Raw genomic sequence first — 27,831 nt, 5'->3', positions numbered from 1 at the left:
CAAGAGGAAGGCATTGATGCTATGGACTGGCCTGCCCGTTCCCCAGACCTGAATCCAATTGAGCACATCTGGAACATCATGTCTCGCTCCATCCACCAACGCCACGTTGCACCACAGACTGTCCAGGAGTTGGCGGATGCTTTAGTCCAGGTCTGGGAGGAGATCCCTCAGGAGACCATCCGCCACCTCATCAGGAGCATGCCCAGGCGTTGTAGGGAGGTCATACAGGCACGTGGAGGCCACACACACACTACTGAGCCTCATTTTGACTTATTTTAAGGACATTACATCAACGTTGGATCAGCCTGTAGTGTGGTTTTCCACTTTAATTTTGAGTGTGACTCCAAATCCAGACCTCCATGGGTTGATAAATTTGATTTCCATTGATAATTTTTGTGTGATTTTGTTGTCAGCACATTCAACTATGTAAAGAAAAAAGTATTTAATAAGAATATTTCATTCATTCAGATCTAGGATGTGTTATTTTAGTGTTCCCTTTATTTTTTTGAGCAGTGTATTTTCGAAATACCGCAAAGTAATTCTGATTAATTTCTTTGTACTCCCAAGGTCTCATATTTAATCCATAATGTGAGTGATAGGTCTCTCATTATCATAGACGAGCTTGGGCGTGGTACTAGTGCTGAGGAGGGTGTCGGCATCTGTCACTCTGTCTGCGAATTCCTCCTTAGCCTCAGGGTAGGTACGGTGTGGCCAACCAGCACAGTGCCTCTCTCCTGTCTGAAACAATATATGATTAATTGGATTTTTGTGTATGAATCATGGAGGCCTTTCTTTTCTTTGACGTCCTGTTACTTGCACTGCTCAGTTCACAATCTATCATAAGATAAATGTGTGCTCAGCTGTTTACCTGCTGGTCCCAGGCGTTCACACTGTTCGCCACACACTTCCTGGAACTATGTGAGCTGGAGACATTGTACCCCAATGTGGAAAACCAGCACATGGAGGTTCAGCACACCCGCACTGGTGACACTGGTACAGAGCGTGTCATCTATACCTTCCTGCTGAGCCGTGGAAGCTCTGAGGAAAGAAACTACGGTAAGGAAATACAATCAGACACTTAACATTGTCCAATCTCAATCATTCACCTTAATTGTAAAAGGTTTACTGTAATGTTCAACTTGCAGGTCTGAGGGCTGCGGAGATGACTGCACTGCCTTCAACCATAATCCAAGAAGCAAAGGAGATTAGCTCTAAAGTCAGCCAACAGCTCTTGGTATGCTTTTCCAGTAGGCCATGCTTTTGGTATGCTCTTTCAGTATCATTATTTAGATCTAACTTACTATCCATCATCTTATTCTCTGTAGTCTTCCTCCTACCCTAACTCAGGCCAAGCACCACAGTGATCCGGAAACGCAACGGCAGAGAGCAGTGTACCACCTGGCCACTCGGCTCCTGCAGACAGCCAGGAACTCCAGGCTGGACCCTGACAGCCTGCGCATCTATCTGATGAGCCTGAAGAGACACTATGAAGCAGAGCTGCAGGTCATAGGAGAGCCTGTGTCCATGGAGACAGAGGAAGAATGAGTCAGATGAGGAAAGGGATGTCAAGGGGGAGATGAGATGGGGAGGAGAGGAATTTTAAGGAAGCTTGTGGACTTATGAGTGATGCTGTTTGACTATCTTCTATAATGATATTCAATGACGTTGTTAGATATTTGTAGTATTTGTTTTCTCAATGTTAATCTGTAATATTTAAATAAAACATTTTTATATTTTCCAAGTGTCTATTATTAACATGGAGCGGGACAACAAGGGAGGGGCCCACATTTTAAACACCCACGTTGCTTCAAAACCCCTATCAGAGAAGAAGGCCCTGCCTTTTCTATATCCTCGTCTCCAGTCCTCTCTTCGTTGAATTTTACGCTGTGTGCTGAGACATATCGACCCGCCCCCGCGAAACAAGATACACAGGCAGCGTTGAGTTGTGCTGCTCTTGGGAACTCTCTATTTAATTTAAACATTTAGGAAACTGCGGCACTAAAACACCTCAGGGTATGTACATTGCATTTTCTCATACATTATTATTTATTTTTAAAATGAGCTAGTCACGCGAGGCTTTGCTTAGATGAAACGGTAATCTGGGCCTGGCACTAGCCCCAACGCACTACCGGAAAATCGGGACGCAAGAGCGGGTCAGATTTCAGGAGAGGGCTGGGTGACTATAGGCGAGGCCTTTTTGTTGGGATTGGCTTCTCAGGTGCTGTACTCCTGGGTTAGTAGCTGTTTTGGGAACGTTATTTGTAAACTACAAATGATTTTGTTTCCAGCATTTCACCTGTTTTAAAATATAATAACTATGTCCGTGCGTATCGAGACGTCACTCACTGACCAGACAAGTTTTACCGCAAGTGTCATGATTTGTAGCACGTTGACACAGATGGAACTGGCTAACGTAACGTTAATCACTTCATTTATTGCTGGCTGGCTAGCTAGTTTACCTTGGACAGCAAACTACTTAGCTAGCTGAACGTCCTGACCCAAAAAGATTGCGTACTTCGTTTGTGGCTAAAGTAAGGTAGGCTTCATTGGAAAAGCCGGAGTGGTTAGTTATCCATTAACTACCCACAAACATGTGCGCCCCTAGTCAAATAATGACAGTACGGCTTAGTAACTAGCTAGTTGATATCCAAAGCAAGGCCTTACCAAAGCCCTCCCGTCAGTATCGTGTCCACCATTCAGATGTAACGTTACGTTGCTAGCAAGTTACACTGAACAAATATATAAACGCAACATGTAAAGTTTTGGTCCCTTGTTTCATGAGTTGAAACATAAGAACCCAGAAATGTTCCAAACGCACAAAAAGCTACTTTCTCTCAAATGTGCTAAAATTAGTTTGCATTTCTTCTTTGCCAAGATGTGATCCACCGGACAGGTGTGACATATCAAGGTGATTAAATGGCATGATCACTACACAGGTGCACCTTGTGTTGGGGACAAAAGGCCACTAAAATATGCGGTTTTGTCACTCAACACAATGCCACATATCTCAGGTTTTGAGGGTGTGGTCAACTGGCATTCTGACTGCAGGAATGTCCACCAGAGCTGTTGCCAAGGAATTTAATGTTAATTTCTCTACCATAAGCTCTCTCCAACGTCACTTTATTTACTTTGTCACTATTTCCAACCAGCCTCATAAACGCAGACCACATGTATGACATTGGGCGAGCGGTTTGCTAATGTCAATGCTGTGAATCGAGTATCCCATGGTGTGGGTATGGGCAGGCAAAAGCTACAGACAACAAACATAATTGCATTTTATCAATGGCAATTTGAATGCACAGAGATACCGTGAAGTGATCCTGAGGCATATTCATGCCATTCATCGCTGCCACCACCTCATGTTTCAGTATGATAATGCACGGCCCCACGTCGCATGGAAGCTGAAAATGTCCCAGTTCTTCCATGACCTGCATATTTACCAGACATGTCACCCATTGAGCATGTTTGGGACGCTCTGGATCAACGTGTGCGACAGCATGTTCCTGCCAATATCCAGCAACTTCGCACGCTATTGAAGAGTGGGACAACACTCCACAGGCCACAATCAACCGCCTGATCAACTCTATGCGAAGATGTCGTGCTGCATGAGGCAAATGGTGGTAACACCAGATACTAACTGGTTTACTGATTCATGCTCCTACCTTTTTTGCACATCTGTATTCCCAGTCAAATGAAATCCATAGATTGGGGCCTAATTCATTTATTTAAATTGACTTATTTCCTTATGAACTGTTGCTCAGTAAAATCTTTAATTGTTGCATTTATGTTTTTGTTAAGTACAGATAATACATTCGCATTATGGTTTGTAAGATAATAGCAGAACAATATCTAACCACAAGTGCTGCTTGCAAACTTACGTGGAAGGACATGGAAGGCATGCTAGCAGAGACTGAACATTTCATCACCTTGAAACAGAACTGATTAGCCTAGGGGCTAGGCCTTATGCAATACTAGCTAGGGGAGTTTTGCTTAGAACAGAGCCTGTTCTCATATTAAGCATGGCCAAAAACACCCATTGTGGGTAAAGGAAAATACTACTTTATCTGTAGAATAGTTTCATTAGCTAGCTGGTTACATTCACATCATTACACTGTTTTAATGGGTGGAGGGATGACTGTTTTGAATTGTCCCAGTCATCTGCGCCTAAATAGTTGTTAGGCTTATGTGATCTCTAATTGTCTAATAAAATTATTGTTGTGAACCTCACATCAGTGTGCATTTCTCTCCCACCATCTGTAGCTGTTGTGAAGAATGAGTGATCCTTGAGGTTTGTGTTTAACTAGCTAGGCTACTCCAGTATTTTGAAGATGATCTCTACTTGTCATGTCTAACATTTTAACTGGATAAAGTCCCCCAAGTGCTCTTATTCATTACGCAGCGACTTGTGTTGACAGGGGCCATCTACATAATCTGTATTGCATGACATTTGGTAAATGCTGTCCTTATGTTGCAGCCATATAAGCTATTTTTGCAGTAGGCGATATACGTCCTGACCCCTGGTCCTTTTCCTTACTTTAGGGCTGTAATTATTAGTCCAAAGAAGTTTTGCAACTAAAACAAGAGTTTCTATTGGACAAATTCAGTTAGGTTCTTCCCTGTTTGCCACCGTTTAAGAAACGTTTTGCAACAGATTCGGCGTAATTAATACACCCCAGTAATGATTGGTCAGTTAGGACTGTGTGTGTGTGTGTGAATGGCAGCCTTCTCTTGTGAGTCTTATTCCAGATATGGCTTGAAGGGGTGGTGGTTCTATTTGTTGGCACCCACAGGGCTGACTGCTGAGATACCTTATCAGGCGCTGCAGTAAACCTCATGGCTTAACCTGGATACTGAGGGATGTAATGGCTGGTTCTTATCAATGTCTCCCTCTCAGTATCTCTGTCTGTTGGGATTATTTGCAAGACTTAAATTATGCATGGTTTGGCCTGTTCAAGACTATATCCTACTGAAACATTAGCAGACTAAAAATAAGTTTAATGCTGTTATTTCTGAACATGGTATTACTGACACATATTACAGATACAGGTCAGGTGTAGTGTGCCCTTAAAGGCTGGTTTGTCATGTTCTGTTTTCTCTCCTTGAGGACTGATAGTTTATAAAGGGTTCCTGACACAGAGGCCACCATGTCTGTCCCTGCCAAAGCAGGAGCTCCAGCTAGCCAGTGGCTGGATCCTGGAGAGCCAATGGTCCGAGAGGGCTTTGTCGTCCGGGCTCATTTCCATGCTGGGACATGGCTCCTGTTGTACTGGGAAACTTTTTCACCCTCCAGTCTAAAGCATAGCTAGGGCTGAAAGCAAGCAGGCAAGCATGATGCGATTTACCCCACCCATCCTGTCCACACTGCCTTAGTGTTCTTTTCTGCTTAAGAGGTGTTTACTTTCACAGCTCCAGTCGTCCCGCCTAGGGTGTTTCCTGTTATGGTGGCTGCTCCGGTTTGGCCCTGAAAGGGTTTGTGGCCCAGCCCCTTGCTAATCAGTGGTGGCTTTTGCACCTATATATATTATGGTTTCTTTGTGTGTCTGTGTGACCTTGTATTCAAAATGTGAATTCTTCCATTGAGTACATTGTCCTATGCCCAATCATGCCCTTTTACTCCCAGCTCTTGTTATTGAGCAACTTTGGTTCATATTGTTAGCCTTGAAAGCCTCTAGTTGCTTTTACTGCTGGTATCATGATTCATGTCCAATATGGATGAAGTACTTTCAAATGAGGTATCCAATAAGCTCATTTTACTCAACAGATAAGCAAATCTCATTCAACAAAGAGATGTGGCAAAAAATCCTTGTGCCAATATTTGCTCTTCTGATCAACTAGAAACTGGCACATTAACCATTATGGGGTTTGAATAGGGGCAAATTCATGGAATTTAGACTGAACATTTTCCAAAAACACATTTACTTGGAACAATGCAGATGTGAAGTTTGGTAATAGAATGATGATAAAATCTGACTGTGACCAAGTTTTCCAAAAGCTCTGTTAAATATCTACTCCAAATTAAGATTCAAAGATGTCTGCAGAAAGAATGGGGTGTCTGCTGTGACGTGACACCTTGACACCAAACAGCATGTGAAATTTATTGTCAATCAGTGTTGCTTCCTAAGTGGACAGTTTGATTTCATAGAAGTGTGATTGACTTGGAGTTACATTGTGTTGTTTAAGTGTTCCCTTTATTTTTTTGAGCAGTGTGTATATATATATATATATATATATTTTTTTTTTTAATCTTATGGGTGATTCATGATAGTCTTTTTTCTCTAAATATGCATTGTTGCACAATTTAAAGGTCAAGACACTGCATTTCAAACAGTCGTGAATAATCGAATGAATTCGGGGCTTGCTAAATTTATACCTAAGCTAAATATAAGCCTTCAACCCACATTTATTTGATAAACTTTTTTTTTTTTTTTTTTTGCAAATAGCTGATCTGGCTTCCAAGTCTGTCTATGAAATGCCCTTTTTTGTTACAAATTCAACCAGAACCATGCGTAATGCACATTCACGACTAATGACTAAATTATTATAGCAGGCGTTATAGAAAATATAAACCATCTCAAGCACACCTGCTAGTGAGTAGCCAGCTAATCTTTTTTATATTTCAAGTCTAGCCAACTTGGATCTGTATCCACTTGGATCTATATGCTTGCTAACAAGGTAGAACAGTTTAATTATTATGGATACACCCTCCTGTCCATCTCCAACTGTTTGAACACCATAACTTGTTAACATTGTTTAGATGTTAAAATCAACTGGCCTTATTTCTCAGAATGAAAACGAGATGCCAATTTCTTATATAAATGTATTTTTATGCTCAATGTTGCACATTTATAAAACAGACTAGACAGCTAGCACAAAAGTATGTGGCTAAAATGCTGCCAGCAGTATGTGGTACCTCACGACCAACAGGGTTGGAAATTAACACCCGCCAAATGCGGGTGGATTTTGTCATTGGCGGGTAAAGGTATCTGCATGCTTCCCAGCCAAAACAGTTTGGAAGAGTTTGTGCATATATTATGTCGTTTTGGACTTCGGTAAGTATTTTTTTTTTTACTGTTCGGGCAACACATTTTTTTTTCTAGAGGCATGCTGAAGTCTATAGCCAGAGTATATTTGTCGGTGATTGGTCAACAGTAGGGATTCTTCAATAAAGTCTTTGTCATTCAATGAGACTACTCGTTTTCATGCACATTTTGAGAAACAAAGTACCAAACATCTTAGTTAGATGTAAAATTACATGACGTAGATCTTCTAAGCAAAAACGTCAATTAATGACCGATTTCTTGAGTTCTCAGATTAATTTGGACTGGCTACGGTGTCTCTAAATGGACAATAGGCTTTTTTCTCGATTTCCCAGCTACTGTCTTTTTAAGGGAGTGTGCAAGCACACTCTTTCGGTTCTCGGCTAGGCGCCAGCTGAACAGAGACGTTCTTAACTTCTTTGGGCTAGGGGGCAGTATTTGGAAGTTTGGATGAATGAGGTTCCCAAAGTAAACTGCCTGTTACTCAGGCCCAGAAGCTAGGATATGCATATAATTGGTAGTATTGGATAGAAAACAACTGAGTATAACAGAACTAAAACCAGAGGACAATCCATCCAGATTTTTTTTTACATTTCAGCTCACCCTTGATTACTATGGCTGTCAATGGGAATATAAAAGGAAGACCTCCCATATTGCAGTTCCTAGGGCTTCCACTAGATGTCAACAGTCTTTAGAAAGAGTTTCAGGCATGTTTTTTGAAAAATGAGTTAGATTTTGTAGTTTTAGTAAGTGGCTCCCATTTTGGCTGTAGTGTTTGTTGCGTGTTCCGGTGAGTGCGAGTACTTCGTTATTTATCTCCGGTAATGGTCTCCGGTATTCTCCGTCTTAAATTTGAACGTTTATTTACATATTAGGGTACCTGAGGATTGATTAGGAATGTTGTTTGGAAGAAGTTTATTGGTAACTTAGGGATTCATTTGTATGCATTTTGAATGAGGGAAACCGGTGGATTACTGAGTCTAGCGCGCCAATGAAACATATTTTTGGGGACATAAAGAAGGACTTTATCGAACAAACGGACCATTTGTTATGTGGCTGGAACCCTTGTTATTGCAACCAGATGAAGATCTTCAAAGGTAGGTGATTTATTTTATCGCTATTTCTGACTTTCGTGACGCCTCTGCTTGGTTGGAAAATGTATGTAATGCTTTTGTGTGCGGGGCGCTATTCTCAGATGGTGTGCTTTCGCCGTAAAGCCTTTTTGAAATCTGACAATGCGGCTGGATTAACAAGAAGTTACGCTTTTAAATGATGTATGACACTTGTATTTTCATGAATGTTTAATATTACGATTTCTGTAATTTAAATTTTGCGCTCTGCAATTTCACCGGATATTGTCGAGGTGAGACGCTAGCGTCCCAATGATCCGTAAGAAGTTCAGGCATCATCATGCTTATTTCACTAGCCACACTTGGGAACTGTTATTTAAAATATATATACACACACACACACACACACTACTGTTCAAAAGTTTGGGGTCACTTAGAAATGTCCTTGTTTGTGAAAGAAATGCAATTTTTTTTGTCGTCTATTTTAAAACCACATCAAATTGATCAGAAATGCAGTGCAGACATTGTTAATGTTGTAAAGGACTATTGTAGCTGGAAACAGCAGATTTTTTTATGGAATATCTACATAGGTGTGCAGAGGCCCATTATCAGCATCCATCACTCCTATGTTCCAAAGGAATGTTGTTAGCCTTTTAAAATTATAAACTTGGATTAGCTAACTGATCATTAGAAAACCCTTTTGAAATTTATTTAAGCACAGCTGAAAACTGTTCTGATTTAAAGAAGCAATACATCTGGCCTTCTTTAGACTAGTTGAGTATCTGGAGCATCAGCATTTGTGGGTTCGATTACAGGCTCAAAATGGCCAGAAACAAAGGACTTTCTTCTGAAACTCGTCAGTCTATTCTTGTTCTGAGAAATTAAGGCTATTCCATGCGAGAAATTGCCAAGAAACTGAAGATCTCGTAGAATGCTGTGTACTACTCCCTTCACAGAACAGCGCAAACTGTCTCTAACCAGAATAGAATGAGTGGGAGGCCCCGGTGCACAACTGAGCGAGAGGACAAGTGCATTAAGGTGTCTAGTTTGAGAAACCGATGCCTCACAAGTCCTCAAATTTAGTACCCGCAAAACACCAGTCTCAACGTCAACAGTGTTGAGGTGACTCCGGGATGCTGGCCTTCTAGGCAGAGTTGCAAAGAAAAAGCCATTTCTGACTGGCTGATTTTAAAAATAAATAAACAAATAAAAAGATTTAAGATGGGCTAAAGAACACAGACCCTGGACAGAGGAAGATTGGAAAAAAAGTGTTATGGACAGACTAATCTGAGGTGTTCGGATCAAATGAAGAACATTCGTGAGATGCAGAAAAGATGCTGGAGGAGTGCTTGACGCCAACTGTCAAGCATAGTTGAGGCAATGTGATGGTCTGGGTGGTGGTGGTAAAGTGGGAGATTTGTACAGGGTAAAAGGAATCTTGAAGGAAGGCTATCACTCCATTTTGCAACGCCATGCCATACCCTGTGGACGGTGCTTAATTGTCCTGTTGTAGGAGGAAATTGGCTCCAATGACCTAAAGCACAGCTCCAAACTATGCAATAACTATTTGAGGAAGAAGTAGTCAGCTGGTAGTCTGTCTATAATGGAGTGGCCAGCACAGTCACCGGATCTCAAACCTATTGAGCTGTTGTGGGAGCAGCTTGACCGTATGGTACATAAGAAGTGCCCATCAAGCCAATCCAATTTGTGGGTGGTGCTTCAGGAAGCAGGAAACAAATTGACAACTGGAATGCCAAAGGTCTGCAAGGCTGTAATTGCTGCAAGTGGAGGATTCTTTGACGAAAGCAGAGTTTGAAGGACACAATCATTATTTATAACCTTGTCAACATCTTGACTATTTCCTATTCATTTTGCAACTAATTTCATGTATGTTTTCATAGTAATGTCCTTGTTTTCCAAGTGACCCCAAACTTTTGAACGGTAGTGTATGTGTATATAAGATATATATATATTATCCAAAGGCCACATGTAGGGTTTGGTCGAATTGACAAGAAAGGCTACTAAAGTGTGACTTTGTCCTTCTTGGCCAGTGATATCGTTTTCACATGCTAGCTTGTTTTTCAATGTTTTGAGTTTGCTGCAACTGTTGCTAGGAAGACGTCGCAGTCATATTTCTTTTTTCTTCACAGACAAGCGAGTGCCCAAGTTACCACAGTTATGGTACCTCCTGTAAAGGGCCAGCTGAACATTTCTCATCTAATGATTGTGCTTGATTGAGCATGGAGCACTCCTAAAATGTTATTCATAAACTTAGTCATTTCTTATCATTAAAACTCTCAAATACTTTAATTGTTCTCCTAGATCAGGTATTCCCCAGCGGTACGCACAATACCGTCAGGGGTACACCAAATAAAAATGTGATTCACATTAAAATAAATACTAAATGGACTGTTTGAAAATGTAAGGCCCACGTCCATAGAGACACATACCAGCTCTACTGGTAGTGCTGCTACTACCAACAGTACTACACCTGCACCTGTCAACAACACAAGCTGTTCTGCTTCCACGAGCACATCCAATGCTAGCATCAGTAATTCTACATTTGTTGTTAGCCCAGCTAGCGACTGGACACTGACAGTTGTGAATCTGATGCAGCCAAAGAGCTACTGCCCCCTTACCCGGGAAAGCACTGAACAACAGACGGGAACGTTGACCATCGAAGAGGCGCAAATATGATGAGAACTACATTGATTTGGGTTCACTTATATTGGGGTAGTGCCTTCCTCACCACAGTGTTTTATGTGCAAAAGTACTCTCACAACTCGATGAAACCTTCACTCTTGCGCAGACATTTAGAAACAAAACATGCCAATTTGAATAATAAGCCACGGAGTTTGAGAGAGAATAAACACGACTTTTGAGAAGTAAGCCATGTATAAAGCAACAGATACCATTTAATAAGAAGGGGCTAGAACGTGCTTATATGGTGACTACCTAGTGGCTAGGACAGGCAAGCCCCATACTATAGTGGAGGACTTAATTCTTCGCTGCCAACGGATATGGCTAGAACAATGCTAAAGAAAAAGGCGCCAAAAAAAATATACAGACAATGCTTCCATCAAACAACACTGTCACGTTCCTGACCTGTTTTCTGTTGTTTTTTATGTGTTAGTCGGTCAGGGCGTGAGTGTGGGTGGGCATTCTATGTTATGTGTTTCTATGTTGGTTAATGGGTGACCTGATATGGTTCTCAATTAGAGCAGGTGGTTTTCATCTCCTCTGATTGAGAACCATATTAAGGTAGGTGGTTTACATTGTTTGTTGTGGGTGGTTGTCTCCTGTGTCTGTTCTATGTTGCGCCACACGGGACTGTTTTGGTTTGTTTGTCCGTTCGTTTTGTGTAGTCATTTTTCCTGTTCGTGCGTTCTTTGTTACATGTAATTCTTACGTCCAGGTCTGTCTACTGCGTTTGTTATTTTGAAATTCTCAAGTGTTTCGTGTTCGTCTATCATTTAAATAAATTCCTTATGTCTAATTACTACGCTGCAAATTGGTCCTCCGATCCTGCTCGCCTCTCATCGTCCGGGAGAGGAATATGACGACTACCGTTACAGAACCACCCACCAAACCCGGACCAAGCAGCGGGACTAAGAAACAGTGGTCCACTACACGGGAATTCTGGACATGGGAGGAAGTAATGAGGGAAAAGGACACTGGGCTCACATTGGGAATATCGCCGCGCTCGTGAGGAGATGGAGCAGCGAGAGCCCAAGATCGGAGATATGAAGGTACGCGGCTAGCACGGAAGCCCGTGAAGAAACCCCAAAAATTTCTTGGGGGGGGCTAAGAGGTAGTGGGCCGAGGGCAGGTAGGAGACCTGCGCCCACTTCCAGGCTAACCGTGGAGAGCGGGAGTACGGGCAGACACCGTGTTACGCAGTAGAGCGCACGGTGTCTCCTGTACGTTCATAGCCCGGTGCGGTTATTCCACTCCCCGCACTGGTAGGCTAGATTGGGCATTGAGCCAGGTGCCATAAGCCGGCCCAACGCGTCTGGTCTCCAGTGCGTCTCCTCGGGCCGGCATACATGCACCAGCCTTACGCATGGGTCCCCGGTTCGCCTACATAGCCCGGTGCGGGTTATTCCACCTCCCGCACTGTCGGGCGACGGGGAGCATTCAACCAGGTAAGGTTGGGCAGGCTCAATGCTCAGGAAGCCAGTACGCCTGCACGGTCCAGTATTTCCGGCGCTACCTCCCCGCCCCAGCCCAGTACCACCAGTGCCTCCAGTTCCGGCACCACGCATCAAGCCTCCTGTGCGTCTCCAGAGCCCTGTACGCACTGTTTCCTTCTCCCCGTACTCGCCCTGATGTGCGTGCCTCAGCCCGGTACCACCAGTGCCGGTACCACGCACCAGGCCTATAGTACGCCTTGAGAGTCCAGTGTGCCCTGTTGTTGTTCCCCACACTAGCCTGATGGTGCGTGTCCTTAGCCCGGTACCTCCAGTTCCGGTACCACGCACCAGGCCTACAGTGCGTCTCAGCCGGCCAGAGTCTGCCGTCTGCCCAGCGGCGCCTGAACTGCCCGTCTGCCCAGCGGCGCTGAACGCCCGTCTGCCCAACGCCGTCTGAACTGCCCAACGCCCGTCTGAACTGCCCGTCTGCCCAAGCCGTCTGAACTGCCCGTCTGCCCAACGGCACCTGAACTGCCCGTCTGCCCAACGCCGTCTGAACTGCCCGTCTGCCCAACGCCGTCTGAACTGCCCAACGCCGTCTGAACTGCCCGTCTGCCCAACGCCGTCTGAACTGCCCGTCTGCCCAACGGCACCTGAACTGCCCGTCTGCCCAACGCCGTCTGAACTGTCCGTCTGCCAAGCGCCGCATGAACTGCCCGTCTGTATCGAGCCTTCAAAGCCGCCCGTCTGCCATGAGCCTTCAGAGCCATCCGCCAGACAGGAGCCGCTAGAGCCTACCGCCAGACAGGAGCCGCTAGAGCCTACCGCCAGACAGGAGCCGCTAGCCTACCGCCAGACAGAGCCGCTAGAGCCAGCCAGAGCCAGAACCAGCCAGAGCCGTCAGCCAGCCATGACCAGCCAGAGCCGTCAGCCAGCCATGACCAGCCAGGCCGTCAGCCAGCCATGACCAGCCAGGGCCGTCAGCCAGCCATGACCAGCCAGGGCCGTCAGCCAGCCATGCCAGCATGACACAGCCAGGGCCGTCAGCCAGCCATGACCAGCCAGGGCCGTCAGCCAGCCATGACCAGCCAGGGCCGTCAGCCAGCCATGACCAGCCAGGGCCGTCAGCCAGCCATGACCAGCCAGGGCCGTCAGCCAGCCATGACCAGCCAGGGCCGTCAGCCAGCCATGACCAGCCAGGGCCGTCAGCCAGCCATGACCAGCCAGGGCCGTCAGCCAGCCATGACCAGCCAGGGCCGTCAGCCAGCCATGACCAGCCAGGGCCGTCAGCCAGCCATGACCAGCCGGGCCGTCAGCCAGCCATGACCAGCCAGGGCCTCAGCCGCCATGACCCCAGGGCCGTCAGCCAGCCAGGGCCGTCAGCCAGTCCGGAGCTGCCGTCCTTCAGTCCGGAGCTGTCGTCCCTCAGTCCGGAGCTGCCGTCCTCAGTCCGGAGCTGCCGTCCCTCAGTCCCACGTTCCTGACCTGTTTTCTGTTGTTTTTTTATGTGTTAGTCGGTCAGGGCGTGAGTGTGGTGGCATTTCTATGTTGGTTAATGGGTGACCTGATATGGTTCTCAATTAGAGGCAGGTGGTTTTCATCTCCTCTGATTGAAAACCATATTAATGTAGGTGGTTTCACATTGTTTGTTGTGGGTGGTTGTCTCCTGTGTCTGTGTCTATGTTGCGCCACACGGGACTGTTTCGGTTTGTTTGTCCGTTCGTTCGTTTTGTGTAGTCATTTTTCCTGTTCGTGCGTTCTTCGTTACATGTAAGTTCTTACGTCCAGGTCTGTCTACTGCGTTTGTTATTTTGTAAAATTCTCAAGTGTTGTTTCGTGTTCGTCTATCATTTAAATAAATTCCTTATGTCTAATTACTACGCTGCAAATTGGTCCACCGATCCTTCTCGCCTCTCCTCGTCCGAGGAGGAGGAATATGACGACTACCGTTACAAACACTTTCACGACGCATCAATGACATGGCAGGAGATGTTTTGAAACAATTACTGCTTCACATGCAAGCCAGTGAATTCTATGCGTTACAGCTGGATGAGTCAACAGATGTGGCGGGCCTGGGCACAGCTCCTGGTATATGTGTGTTATGTTTATGGGGGTTCAATTAAGGAAGACTTCTTCTGGAAACAAGGACAACATGAGGAGGATATTTTTTAAGTACTGGACAGCTTTGTGATATCAAATGGACTTTGGTGGTCAAGATGTGTTGGTATCTGTACTGATGGTGCAAAAGCCATGACATGGAGACATAGTGGAGTGGTAACGCACATGCAAGCAGTTACTCCTGATGCCACTTGGGTACACTGCAGCATCCACCGAGATGCTCTTGCTGCCAAGGGAAAGCTTGAAAGACGTTTTGGACACTACAGTGAAAATGGTTAACTTTGTTAAAGCAAGGCCCCTGAACTCTCGTGTATTTTCTGCACTATGCAATGATATGGGCAGCAACCATGTAACGATTTTACAACATACAGAAGTGCGCTGGTTATCAAGGGGCAAAGTATTGACAGGTCTTTTTTTTTATTGAGAAGAGTTAAACGTTTTTTTTCTTTACTGACCATAATTTTCACTTGTCTGACTGCTTGCATTATGACGAGTTTCTCACACAACTCACACAACTGAATGATCTGAATTAGAGGTCGACCGATTATGATTTTTCAACGCCGATACTGATTATTGGAGAACCAAAAAAAGCCGATGCCGATTTTTATTTATTTATTTGTAATAATGACAATTACAACTACTGAATGAACACTTATTTTAACCTAATATAATACATCAATAAAATCAATTTAGCCTCAAATAAATAATGAAACATGTTCAATTTGGTTTAAATAATGCAAAAACAAAGTGTTGGAGAAGAAAGTAAAAGTGCAATGCGTGCCATGTAAGAAAGCTAATGTTTAAGTTCCTTGCGCAGAACATATGAAAGCTGGTGGTTCCTTTTAACATGAGTCTTCAATATTCCCAGGTAAGAAGTTTTAGGTTGTAGTTATTATAGGACTATTTCTCTCTACCATTTTGTATTTCCTTAACCTTTGACTATTGGATGTTCTTATAGGCACTTTAGTATTGCCAGTGTAACAGTATAGCGTCCGTCCCTCTCCTCGCTCCTACCTGGGCTCGAACCAGGAACACATCGACAACAGCCACCCTCGAAGCAACGTTACCCATGCAGAGCAAGGGGAACAACCACTCCAAGTCTCAGAGCGAGTGAAGTTTGAAACACTATTAGCGCGCACCCCGCTAACTAGCTAGCCATTTCACTTCGGGTTACACCAGCCTAATCTCGGGGGTTGGTAGGCTTGAAGTCATAAACAGCGCAATGCTTGAAGCACTGCTGGCAAACCGCAGTAAAGTGTTGTTTGAATGAATGCTTACGAGCCTGCTGCAGCCTACCACCGCTCAGTCAGACTGCTCTATCAAATCATAGACTTAGTTATAACATAATAACACACACAAATACGAGCCTTAGGTCATTAATATGGTCGAATCCGGAAACTATCATCTTGAAAACAAGATGTTTATTCTTTCAGTGAAATACGGAACCATTCCGTATTTTATCTAACGGGTGGCATCCATAAGTCTAAATATTCCTGTTACATTGCACAACCTTCAATGTTATGTCATAATTACGTAAAATTCTGGCAAATTAGGCTGCCCAAACTGTTGCATATACACTGACTCTGCGTGCAATGAACGCAAGAGAAGTGACACAATTTCACCTGGTTAGTATTGCCTGCTAACCTGGATTTCTTTTAGCTAAATATGCAGGTTTAAAAAATATATACTTCTGTGTATTGATTTTAACCTGTCTAGCGGAACCCCGCCCACATTCCACTGAAAAGGCAGCGCGCGAAATTCAAGAAATATTTTTTAGAAATATTTAACTTTCACACATTAACAAGTCCAATACAGCAAATGAAAGATAAACATCTTGTGAATCCAGCCAACATGTCCGATTTTTAAAATGTTTTACAGCGAAAACACCACGTATATTTATGTTAGCTCACCACCAAATACAAGAAAGCACAGACATTTCTTTCACAGCACAGGTAGCTTGCACAAAATCGACCAAATAGAGATAGAATTAGTCACTAACCAAGAAACAACTTCATCAGATGACAGTCTTATAACATGTTATACAATAAATCTATGTTTTGTTCGAGAAATGTGCATATTTCAGGTATAAATCATAGTTTTACATTGCAGCTACAATCACAAATAGCACCGAAGCAGCTTGAACAATTACAGAGACCAACGTGAAATACCTAAATACTCATCATAAAACATTTATGAAAAATACATGGTGTACAGCAAATGAAAGACAAACATCTTGTGAATCCAGCCAATATTTCAGATGTTTTAAGTGTTTTACAGCGAAAACACAATATAGCATTATATTAGCTTACCACAATAGCCAAACACACAACCGCATTCATTCAACGCAAAGGTAGCGATAGCGAAAAAAACAGCAAAAGATATAAATTTATTCACTAACCTTCACAATCTTCATCAGATGACAGTCCTATAACATCATATTACACAATACATATATGGTTTGTTCGAAAATGTGCATATTTAGAGCTGAAATCCGTGGTTATACATTGTGAAAACGTAGCAACTTTTTCCTAGAATGTCCGGATATATTTCTGACACTCACCTAATCTAATCAAATAACTAATCATAAACTTTACTAAAAAATACATGTTGGACAGCAAATGAAAGATACACTAGTTCTTAATGCAACCGCTGTGTTAGATTTTTTTAAAATAACTTTAGTACGACATACATCTTACGTGATAGAGAGACAGCGGAATATTACTAAACATTTTCAACAGAAATACGAAATAACATCATAAATGGTTCCTACTTTTGCTGAGCTTCCATCAGAATCTTGTACAAGGGGTCCTTTGTCCAGAATAATCGTTGTTTGGATTTAGAATGAAATGAAAAAAAAATACTTTGCTATGAAGCAAAGGGGTGCAACCAATGACTACCTTCAGAAGTCATATAAGTAGTTTAAGTCCACCTGTGTGCAATCTAAGTGTCACATGATCTCAGTGTATATATACACCTGTTCTGAAAGGCCCCAGAGTCTGCAACACCACAAAGCAAGGGGCACTACCAAGCAAGCGGCACCATGAAGACCAAGGAGCTCTACAAACAGGTCAGGGTTAAAGTTGTGGAGAAGTACAGATCAGGGTTGGGTTACCATTTTTTTTTTTACCATTTTTAAATCCATTATTAAAAAATGAAAAGAATATGGTAACACAAGAAACCTGCCAAGAGAGGGCCGCCAACCAAAATTCGCGGATTAGGCAAGGAGGGCATTAATCAGAGGCAACAAAGAGGCCAAAGATGACACTGAAGGAGCTGCAAAGCTCCACAGCGGAGATGGGAGTATCTGTCCATAGGACCACTTTAAGCCGTACACTCCACAGAGCTGGGCTTTACGGACGAGTGGCCAGAAAAAGCCATTGCTTTAAGAAAAAAAATAAGCAAAAGGCATGTGGGAGACTACACAACCATATGGAAGAAGGTACTCTGGTAAGATGAGACTAAAATTTAGCGTTTTGGCCATCAATGAAAACACTATCTGGTGCAAACCCAACACCTCATCACACTGAGAACACCATCCGATGTTTTTCATCGGCAGGGACTGGGAAACTGGTCAGAATTGAAGGAATGGTGGATGGCGCTAAATACAGGGAAATTATTGAGGGAAACCTGTTTCAGTGTTCCAGAGATTTGAGACTGGGAAGGAGGTTCACCTTCCAGCAGGACAATGACCCTAAGCATACTGCTAAAGCAACACTCAAGTGGATTAAGGGGATACATTTAAATGTCTTGGAATGACCTAGTCAAAGCCCAGACCTCAATCCAATTGAGAATCTGTGGTATGACTTAAAGATTGCTGTACACCAGCGGAACCCATCCAACTTGAAGGAGCTGGAGAAGTTTTGCCTTGAAGAATGGGCAAAAATCCCAGTGGCTAGATGTGCCAAGCTTATAGAGACATACCCCAAGAGACTTGCAGCTGTAATTGCTACAGAAGGTGGCTCTACAAAGTATTGACTTTGGGGGGGGTGAATAGTTATGCACGCTCTAGTTTTCAGTTTTTGGGGTCTTATTTCTTGTTTCACAAAAAATATTTAAGTGGTAGGAATGTTGTGTAAATCAAATGATACAAACCCCCAAAACATCAATTTTAATTCCAGGTTGTAAGGCAACAGAATAGGAAAAATGCCAAGGGGGGTGAATACTTTCGCAAGCCACTATGTGCATCCTTTCAAGCACATCCTTCTTATTAACCTGTGGTGAGTTATTCACAATTTGATGAACAAATTAGGTTTTATATGTATGATGGTTAAATAAAGAGCAAAAGTATTGATTATTTGTGCCTTGGTCTTTTAAGAGCTCTTTGTCACTTCCCATGAGCCGGGTTGTGACGACAAGTCACACTCATTATGTTTTAATAAATGTATTTGTGTAATTGGCAGGCTTACAATGATGGCAAAAAAAACATTTGAGTGCTGACCCTGGTGCTAGAGGGGGTACACAGCTGGAGGTTGAATGTTTTGAAGGGGTACGGGACTATAAAAAGTTTGTGAACCACTGTCCTAGATGCATTTGTGTGCTTCTACATTTCTACTTAGGAGCACATGTTCTCCTTGTAAAAATGTCAGTGTAGGTCCCTGAACTAATAATAAGCCATATCACTCAGCCTTTTGTGGCAGCTTAGGCACTTTTTGATTATTGATGTTCAGTTGTCGAACTGTTTCTGATTTGACTATTGTTTCTAAATTATTTATTTTAACATGCATTGATTAAAAGACACATTTCATTTTTGTGACTTGCATCAATATACCCCATTACTACTTACAAGTAATGCATTTCTTGTTTTAGAAAAACAGAAAGCATGCTCATCTGTTTAGATGTGTAATTATGGCCCAAAATATATTTTAACTGCTAAAAAAAAATCTAAAGTTAATTTGGTGTTTGTGCATGTGGGAAGGTGTTTTTGTTTCCGCTCGGTGGTGTACAAGTAAAGCGATGCCTGACTGAGTGAAACGATCTCTGTTCAGATGATCACTGGACAGGCAGTTCCTTGTAATGGTTCTTCTTTTTACCACTATCGTCTCTCCACTTGTGGTTTCTTGTAACCAATAGAGCCTACTATGTTTTCATCGATTGTTGGTCTCCTTCGTTCCCTTTCCTACCACAAACTCATAGGACTACCTCCAGGTGTCCAAGGCTGTGATGTCAGACAGTATAGGCATTTTTATTCAACCCTTGGTGATCTCCATCCAGTGTAGGAGCTAGGTGACATGCGTAGGCTTTACGTTGGCTGATGACGACATATTGCTGTGTCCTGGGCCTGGCAGGCAAGAGGAGCCTTTTTTCCTTTAACCTCATAACGGGCTGGTTCAAAACTGCAGTACTGATGTGACATTTACATGTTGGTGTTATTTTTGCCCCTTGCAAAGCACTTCTGTATTAAGTTAAGAATGTCATTTTACCCTGCAAGTGCATTGAGGAAGGGGAGTGGATTAACCACGGAGAGGGTCAATCCAGCAGGATGTCAATTTTTGTGTCCCTCATCTAATGCTATAGCAGCTAGCTAACAGACTGCTTAATTTAGTGTGTATTGTTTTAAAGTACAAACTGTAGTAGCTAGTCTACCCTGTGTCAGTGTTTTCCATTAGCGTCAGCTAAATAGCTGGTTACAGACTAATTTTCAGTGGGCTACTTTTTCCACTTCATTAACTACTTTTCATTTACATGTTTTAATTTGTTATTCCGATGAGCCCATTGTCGAGCCCTCTCCCTCTATAACAGGCCTGGTCAGTTGTTTTCCATGGAGGGCCACATTAGAATATATTTTTGCCATCCCGGGCCAGAACGATATTACACGATTATAGATCATGTGTATGACTGTTGTTGACAGATATATCTACAGTAAATCACGTCCAGATATGTTACTTATTTTACTTTAACATGCACAGAAATAAACAAGATCCATGTTCTCCTTTTTTGAAGGTATTTTTATTATTAAACATGCATTTTATTATTAAACATGCAATGAACTACACGGAGGGAAAAGTACACTGTGCATTCAGCACCACAGACCGAACAAGAAAGAGAGAGCTCAACATTACATTTAAACTACTCAGTCTATGTGAGGAGGGAAGTCTCTGATGAGCATTGACTAGAGCAGTGAAGTCAGGTATAGTTTTTGACGTCGCTATGCGCAGGTTTGCTGAGAGGTAAGTCATTAAGAGATGATCTATGCCTTGACTTGTTATATTTCATCACTGAAAATGTCTTTTAACATGCATAGTTTGACCCAAACAGTGCAAACATCTTCTGAGCATGACTCCTAATCTTTGGAAAGTCTTGTTCATTGAGAGATGCATAGAACCTTGTCAGTGACATTGTTTTGAATAGTTCTCCAATCACTGCATCAGACTGAAGATCGATAAGCTCAAGTTGCAGGTCAGTGGGAGCGTTATCCACATTGAAGGTGAACGGAGAGGAAAACAACAGCATGTCATTTTCCAACACTTTGAAATCCTCAAAACGAGAAGAGAACTCACCGTTCAAAGCACGCAGCAGCGATGTATGCTTCTTCTGCTGGTCATCTGATAGGGAACAGACTAGTAGTGTCGGAAGGTGGGTGAGATTGTTGGCTTCTACTTGGTGGGTAAATTTTGCCAAATTTCTAGCTAGCTACTATTTGTAACTGTGACTGTGTCAGCCTGTCAGTCAGTCTGTCCTCGTGCAGTTGTTATTTATACGTGCCTTCAAAAGAAATATCCCACGAGCGGTGGGAGTTAAATCATTACACAAAGGCGAGTATTCATTGGGCTTTTAATTTGAATAACAAATGCGTTTTTCAAAACATTGCTATCGCATTTTCTTTGATCTGAGCATGATTCCGCGGACAGTATACCGCTCCCAGGCCGGCCTTTGCCCAGACCTGCTCTACAATGAACGATATGCATTCACATTTCTTTATTTACATGGAGAAGGGAGAGAGCATGATGCTCGGGATTTTGCACTTCCCATGTAATGGAAGTGGTACCGATGAGTCAAAATCCACTTAGCCTAATTGTTGTTTTCTGGCACATTTATTTTCTTTCACAAAGCCAGCCACACTAAGTCGTGGCGCTTAGTCTATTTACTGTGCTTTGATTGACAACTGAACAGCCAGTGTTGACTAGTTTATAAAAGGTGTTTAACTTTCTGAATAAAGTCAAACTTCTATATCTCTGCCGTTCATAAATCATGTGACGTGGTTACACGTCCATGGTATCGCATCGGGACAAGTAAACCCAAAGGATTTCCAAGGTTTCTTTTCCTAGAATATCGGGGCTTGCCAGACAGTCACACTAAGAGAGTGACTGACTCAGTCATGGTAGCCTACCGAATCACATCGGTGAGAGCTGTTCATTTGGCTCCCTAATTTGCATAGGCTATTGGTAGGCATTTTGGCGATTATCTGCAGATAAATTATGAAAACATTCAATGAAGATGGCGAATCATAACTGCAGGAACAATAGGTAATGGAGAGCGTCATTCTGGTCCAAATGTGATAATTAGGGCCCTCGGGGAATCCCAGGAATTAAAAATGTTTTGACCTGAGGAAGGAATCAACTAAATGTATTACATTTATTAATTTGCTCAAGTTTATCAGAAGACATAAACAGAATGCATCCGTGACTCATTTCCTGCCACTTTCTGAAGAGGCAAGGAGACTGCGGTGCTGTCTACCTCTTTATGTAGCCATTAGCAATGATGCTAATAAAGTATTCTAGTAGCTGGAAAGGCTTTCCCAAAAGCCTTCTCAATGAAATGTTAACTACAAAGTAGCCTGTGAATACCTGGCAGTATGATATTATGATTATTTCCATCAATCCAGTGGGTATTTGTTTTGCAAACTCTGCCATCACATGTGTGCTACAAAAAAGCCTCTTGCTAGGTGCCAAAATATTATTTCACACTATAAAAAATGAATAAATGATGGCATTTGACTGTATTTTGTCTTTGAATAATACAATTTCAAAATATTCTTTCTGGGTAGTTCATGCTTTCTGGGTAGTTCTGGGTAGTTCATGACCCTAGTGTGGCAACACAAACTCAGCAGAAAAAGAAATGTCCTCTCACTGTCAACTGTGTTTATTTTCAGCAAACTTAACGTGTAAATATTTGTATGAACATAAGATTCAACAACTGAGACATAAACTGAACAAGTTCCACAGACATGTGACTAACAGAAATGGAATCGTGTGTCCCTGAACAAAGGGGGGTCAAAATAAAAAAATAACAGTCAGTAGCTAGCTGCATTAAGTACTGGAGTGCATCTCTTTTTCATGGACTGCACCAGATTTGCCAGTTCTTACTGTGAGATGTTACCCAACTCTTCCACCAAGGTACCTGCAAGTTCCCAGACATTTCTGGGGGGGAATGGCCCTAGCCCTCACCCGCCGATCCAACACGTCCAGGCGTGCTCAATGGGATTGAGATCCGGGCTCTTCGCTGGCCATGGCAGAACACTGACATTCCTGTCTTGCAGGAAATCACGCACAGAACAAGCAATATGGCTGGTGGCATTGTCATGCTGGAGGGTCCTGTCAGGATGAGCCTGCAGGAAGGGTACCACATGAGGGAGAAGGATGTCTTCCCTGTAACGCACAGAGTTGAGATTGCCTGCAATGACAAAAAGCTCAGTCCGACGATGCAGTGACACACCGTCCCAGACCATGACGGACCCTCCACCTCCAAATCGATCCCGCTCCAGAGTATAGGCCTCGGTATAACGCTCATTCCTTTGACGATAAACGAGAATCCGACCATCACCCCTGGTGAAACAAAACCGCGACTCGTCAGTGAAGAGCACTTTTTACCAGACCTGTCTGGGCCCAAACCCACCGTTGCTGGACCATAGGCGACGTTGTTGCCGGTGATATCTGGTGAGGACCTGCCTTACAACAGGCCTACAAGCCCTCAGTCCTGTCTCTCTCAGCCTATTGCGGACAGTCTGAGCACTGATGTAGGAATTGTGCGTTCCTGGTGTAACTCGGGCAGTTGTTGTTGCCATCCTGTACCTGTACCGCAGGTGTGATGTTCGGATGTACCGATCCTGTGCAGGTGTTGTTACACGTGGTCTGCCACTGCGAGGACGATCAGGGGACGTTTCTTTTTTTGCTGAGTTTACATTTAATAGTGATTTTCAATGGGGCTTTCTCCATTTATACTGTTAAATCCAACTCTAAGAAATTATTTTCTGCATTTCCTGCACTTTTATTATCATTTCCACACTGTGCCACGTCGAATACTTAAAGATATACTTCTCCTTAATGCAACCGCTGTGTCAGATTTCAAAAAAGCTTTATGGCAAAAGCACACCATGCGATAATCTGAGTACAGCGCTCAGGCACCAAAACAAGCCATACAGATTACCCGCCATGTTGTGGAGTCAACAAAAGTCAGAAATAGCATAATAAATATTCACTTACCTTTGATGACATTCATCGGAATGCACTCCCAGGAATCCCAGTTCGACAATACATGTTCGTTTTGTTTGATAAAGTCCATAATTTGTCCAAATACCTCCTTTTTGTTTGCGCGTTTAGTCCAGTAATCCAAATGCGCAGGCACTAGGTCCAGACAAAGTCAAAAAAGTTATATTACAGTTCGTAGAAACATGTCAAACGATGTATATAATCAATCTTTAGGATGTTTTTATCATAAATCTTCAATAATGTTTCAACCGGACAATTGCTTTGTCTTTAGAAATTAAAAGGAACAGAGCTCGCTCTCACGGCCGCACGCCTGACTTAGCTCATGGCATTCTGCCAGACCTCTTAGTCAAACAGCTCTTATTCGCTCCCCCTTCATAGTAGATGCCTGAAACAAGGTTCTAAAGACTGTTGACAGCTAGTGGAAGCATTAGGAAGTGCAATATGACCCCATAGACACTGTATATTGGTATATTGGATAGGCAAAGACTTGAAAACCTAAAAACCTCAGATTTCCCACTTCCTGGTTGGATTTTTTCTCAGGTTTTTGCCTGCCATATGAGTTCTGTTATACTCAGACATCATTCAAACAGTTTTAGAAACTTCAGACTGTTTTCTATCCAAATCTACTAATTATATGCATATTCTAGCTTTTGGGCCTGAGTAGCAGGCAGTTTACTCTGGGCACCTTATTCATCCAAGCTACTCAATATGCCCCTCAGTCCCAAATAAGTTAAAGGGATACTATGGGATTTTGGCAATGAGGCCCTTTATCTACTTCCCTAGAGTAAGATGAACTCATGGATACCATTTTTATGGCTCTGTGTCCAGTATGAAGGAAGTTGGAGGTAGTTTTGAGAGCCAACGTTAACTAGCGTTAGTGCAATGACTGCTAGCAGATACCCATAGACTTCCAGACATTGCGTTACCACTAGTTACAAATTGCGCTAGTTAGTGTTTTCCTTCAAACTGCATGCAGAGACATAAAAATGGTATCCACAAGTTCATCTGAGTCTGGGGAAGTAGATAAAGGGCCTCATTGCCAAAATCCCAAAGCATCCCTTTAAGACTAGGGATGGGCATCAGTAATCGAGTACTTGAACAGACGTTTAATCTTGGCGCCCAGATCCCTTTTAACGGGATCATTTTCGTAAACAACCGCTGAATTGCAGAGCGCCAAATTATTATTATTTTTAAAAAATATATATATTTATTTTCATGAAATCACAAGTGAAATATACCAAAACACAGCTTAGCTTGTTGTTAATCCACCTATCGTATCAGATTTTGAAAATATGCTTTACAGCGAAAGCAATCCAAGCGTTTGTGAGTTTATCGATCACTAGACAAAACATTACGAACAGCTAGCAACAATGTAGATTGGTCACGAATGTCCGAAAAGCAATCAAATTAATCGCTTATCTTTGATGATCTTCGGATGTTTGCACTCACGAGACTCCCAGTTACACAATAAATGTTCCTTTTGTTTGATAAATATTATTTGTATATCCAAAAACCTCCATTTGGTTGGTGCGTTATGTTCAGAAATCAACAGGATCCAGCAGTCATGAAGGGAAGACGAAAATTCCAAATGTTATCTGTAAAGTTTGTAGAAACATGTCAAACGTTTTTTATAATCAATCCTCATGTTGTTTTTAACATAACTAATTGATCATATTTCAACCGGACGGTAAACTATCAATACTAGAGAAAGAATACTAGAGAAAGAAAATGTCGAGCATGAACTAATCAAAGGACACCTGGCCATCCACTGACGCGTTTTGATAAATCTCGCTCATTTTTCAGAATAAAAGCTTGAAACTATGTCTAAAGCCTGTTCACAACCGGTGGAAGCCATTGGGAAAGGAATCTGGTTGATATCCCTTTAAATGGAGGATAGGCAGGCAATGGAACAGGGATTTTTCCAAATAAGAGCCACTTCCGGGTTGGATTTCCTCAGGTTTTCGCCTGCAAAATCGGTTCTGTTATACTCACAGACAATATTTTAACAGTTTTGGAAACTTTTGAGTGTTTTCTATCATCTGTCAATTATATGCACATTCTAGCATCTGGGCCTGAGAAATAGGCCGTTTACATTGGGAACGTTATTTTTCCAAACATAAAAATTCTGCCTCCTAGTGTCAAGAAGTTAAGCGCTATCTTTAACTAGCGATTTTATTATTATTTTTTCAAATACTGTAAAACTATTTGGTAGAATGTGCTTCGTGGCTGCCCGAATGGTCAAGTGAAATTTTGTCTTAAAGACAACTTGCTTTGACTCTAGTGTTCCATTTGTACATGTGTATTTGCGAGGCAAAACAAACAAGAAGCCAAGCATTTATTTAATTTTTACCTAAATTCCCTTCCTCCTCTCTCATTCACGTTCCGACTGCTCCCTACACGTGTGGAGTGCACACACAAGCTCCCATTAGGCCTACATAAATAAATCAAACTTTTTTTTTTATCCCTTTATTTTACCAGGTAAGTTGACTGAGAAAATATTCTCATTACACAGCAATGACCTGGGGAATAGTTACAGAAGGGAGGAATGAGCCAATTGTAAGCTGGGGATGATTAGGTGACTGTGATGGTATGAGTGTCAGATTGGGAATTTAGCCAGGACACCGGGGTTAACACCCCTACTCTTACGATAAGTGCCATGAGATCTTTAGTGACCACAGAGAGTCAGGACACCAATTTAATGTCCCATCCGAAAGACTGCACCCTACACAGGGCAATGTCCCCAATCACTGCCCTGGGGCATTGGGATATATATTTTAGACCAGAGGAAAGGGTACCTCCTACTGGCCCTCCGTCACCACTTCCAGCAGCATCTTGACTCCCGTCCAGGGACCGACCAGGACCAACCCTGCTTAGCTTCAGAAGCAAGCCAGCAGTGGGATGCAGGGTGGTATGCTGCTGGCATAACTGATGGGGTACACAAGCTACATTCCTTGCAAAATGATACGCATTTTCACAAATTAGTTGATTTTGAAGTAGGAAAATGTGTTCCAACAACGAGCTGCAGTTTTGGAATAAGTGTGTCCTGTCTATTTTACTCTTGGGCTACTTTGCAAACTACTTGTATTATTTTCAAATTGGTTAGCCTATGCTATAACCCCCCTAAACATACAGGTTCCACACTTAAAATATGCGAAAACATTAGTTTGATAAAGACTGAGCATATTTAAGCATAGGCCTACTTACCAAACGATGTCGTGGCCGTAATTCGACCCCATGCAGTGTTCAATGTGGAATTGTTAGAAACCTCTAAAAACCAGGCAGAATAAACTAAATCTAAAGCCTGTATATCGAAAAGAGATTTTTGTTGGTAACCCTGAAAAAATGATTTCAACTTGCCAAATTGAGCCCGGTTTGAATGATCGCTTTTTAAGAATAACTGTTCCAGACGCACAACTTTCTTTCGAAAAATATTCAGTTCCATGTTATTCTCTTTTATATTACATGTTTTTTACTATAAAATAGATGTCTTGACTGTGATAAGGGCTCTGGAAATAACAGCAGCTTTTCTTCTAAATTAACAAAGCAACGCAATGCCATTGAAGTTACTGCATTTTTGAAGATTGTGTTCCGTAATATAATATAACCATTTGACATTAGGTTTAAATAAATTCATCTTAAATGCCACTTGCTTTTTTTTACTGTGTGTGTGCATTCAGAAAGTATTCAGACCCCTTGACTTTTTCCACATTTTGTTATGTCACAGCCTTAATCTAAAATTGATTAAATAAAAATCCTCACAATACCCCATAATGACAAAGCAAAAACAGGTTTTTAGAAGTTTGCAAATGTATTAAAAATACAAAACAGATACCTTATTTGCATAAGTATTCACCCTTTGCTATGAGACTCGAAATTGAGCTCAGGTGGATCCTGTTTCCATTGATCATCCTTGAGATGTTTCTGCAACTTGATTGGAGTCTACCTGTGGTAAATTCAATTGTTTAGTCATTCTTTTGAAACGCACACACCTGTCTATATAATGTCCCACAGTTGACAATGCATGTCAGAGCAAAAATTAAGCCATGAG

General features: G+C 42.4%; 2 protein-coding genes across 5 annotated transcripts in view; both read left to right on the top strand.

The window, feature by feature from the left end:
• Window positions 1-1,738, top strand: part of msh4 (mutS homolog 4) — an 8,268-nt gene extending 6,530 nt beyond the window's left edge. Inside the window, exons 17-20 of one of the 2 annotated variants that reach the window (XM_023986655.2) lie at window positions 568-696; window positions 882-1,056; window positions 1,146-1,234; window positions 1,348-1,738. In XM_023986655.2, the coding sequence (XP_023842423.1) occupies window positions 568-696; window positions 882-1,056; window positions 1,146-1,234; window positions 1,348-1,545 (591 nt within the window). In that variant the 3' untranslated portion in view covers window positions 1,546-1,738. Of the gene's footprint in view, window positions 1-567; window positions 697-881; window positions 1,057-1,145; window positions 1,235-1,325 lie in introns of both variants that reach the window. The other variant, XM_023986656.2, reaches the window with a different exon arrangement.
• Window positions 1,739-1,898: 160 nt separating this feature from the next.
• The window catches only part of LOC111963312 (kinectin), a 46,034-nt gene continuing 20,101 nt past the window's right edge, over window positions 1,899-27,831 (top strand). For 2 of the 3 annotated variants that reach the window (XM_023986654.2, XM_023986652.2), the window contains exon 1: window positions 1,899-2,013. The gene's annotated coding sequence lies outside the window, so the exon portion shown is untranslated. Of the gene's footprint in view, window positions 2,014-2,156; window positions 2,234-27,831 lie in introns of those variants that run through there. The other variant, XM_023986653.2, reaches the window with a different exon arrangement.

Source organism: Salvelinus sp. IW2-2015, linkage group LG4q.2 (assembly GCF_002910315.2).
Source record: "Salvelinus sp. IW2-2015 linkage group LG4q.2, ASM291031v2, whole genome shotgun sequence".
Lineage (NCBI taxonomy): Eukaryota > Metazoa > Chordata > Actinopteri > Salmoniformes > Salmonidae > Salvelinus > Salvelinus sp. IW2-2015.
Note: the sequence above shows the minus strand (reverse complement) of the source record. Positions and strands in the feature narration are given on the sequence as shown.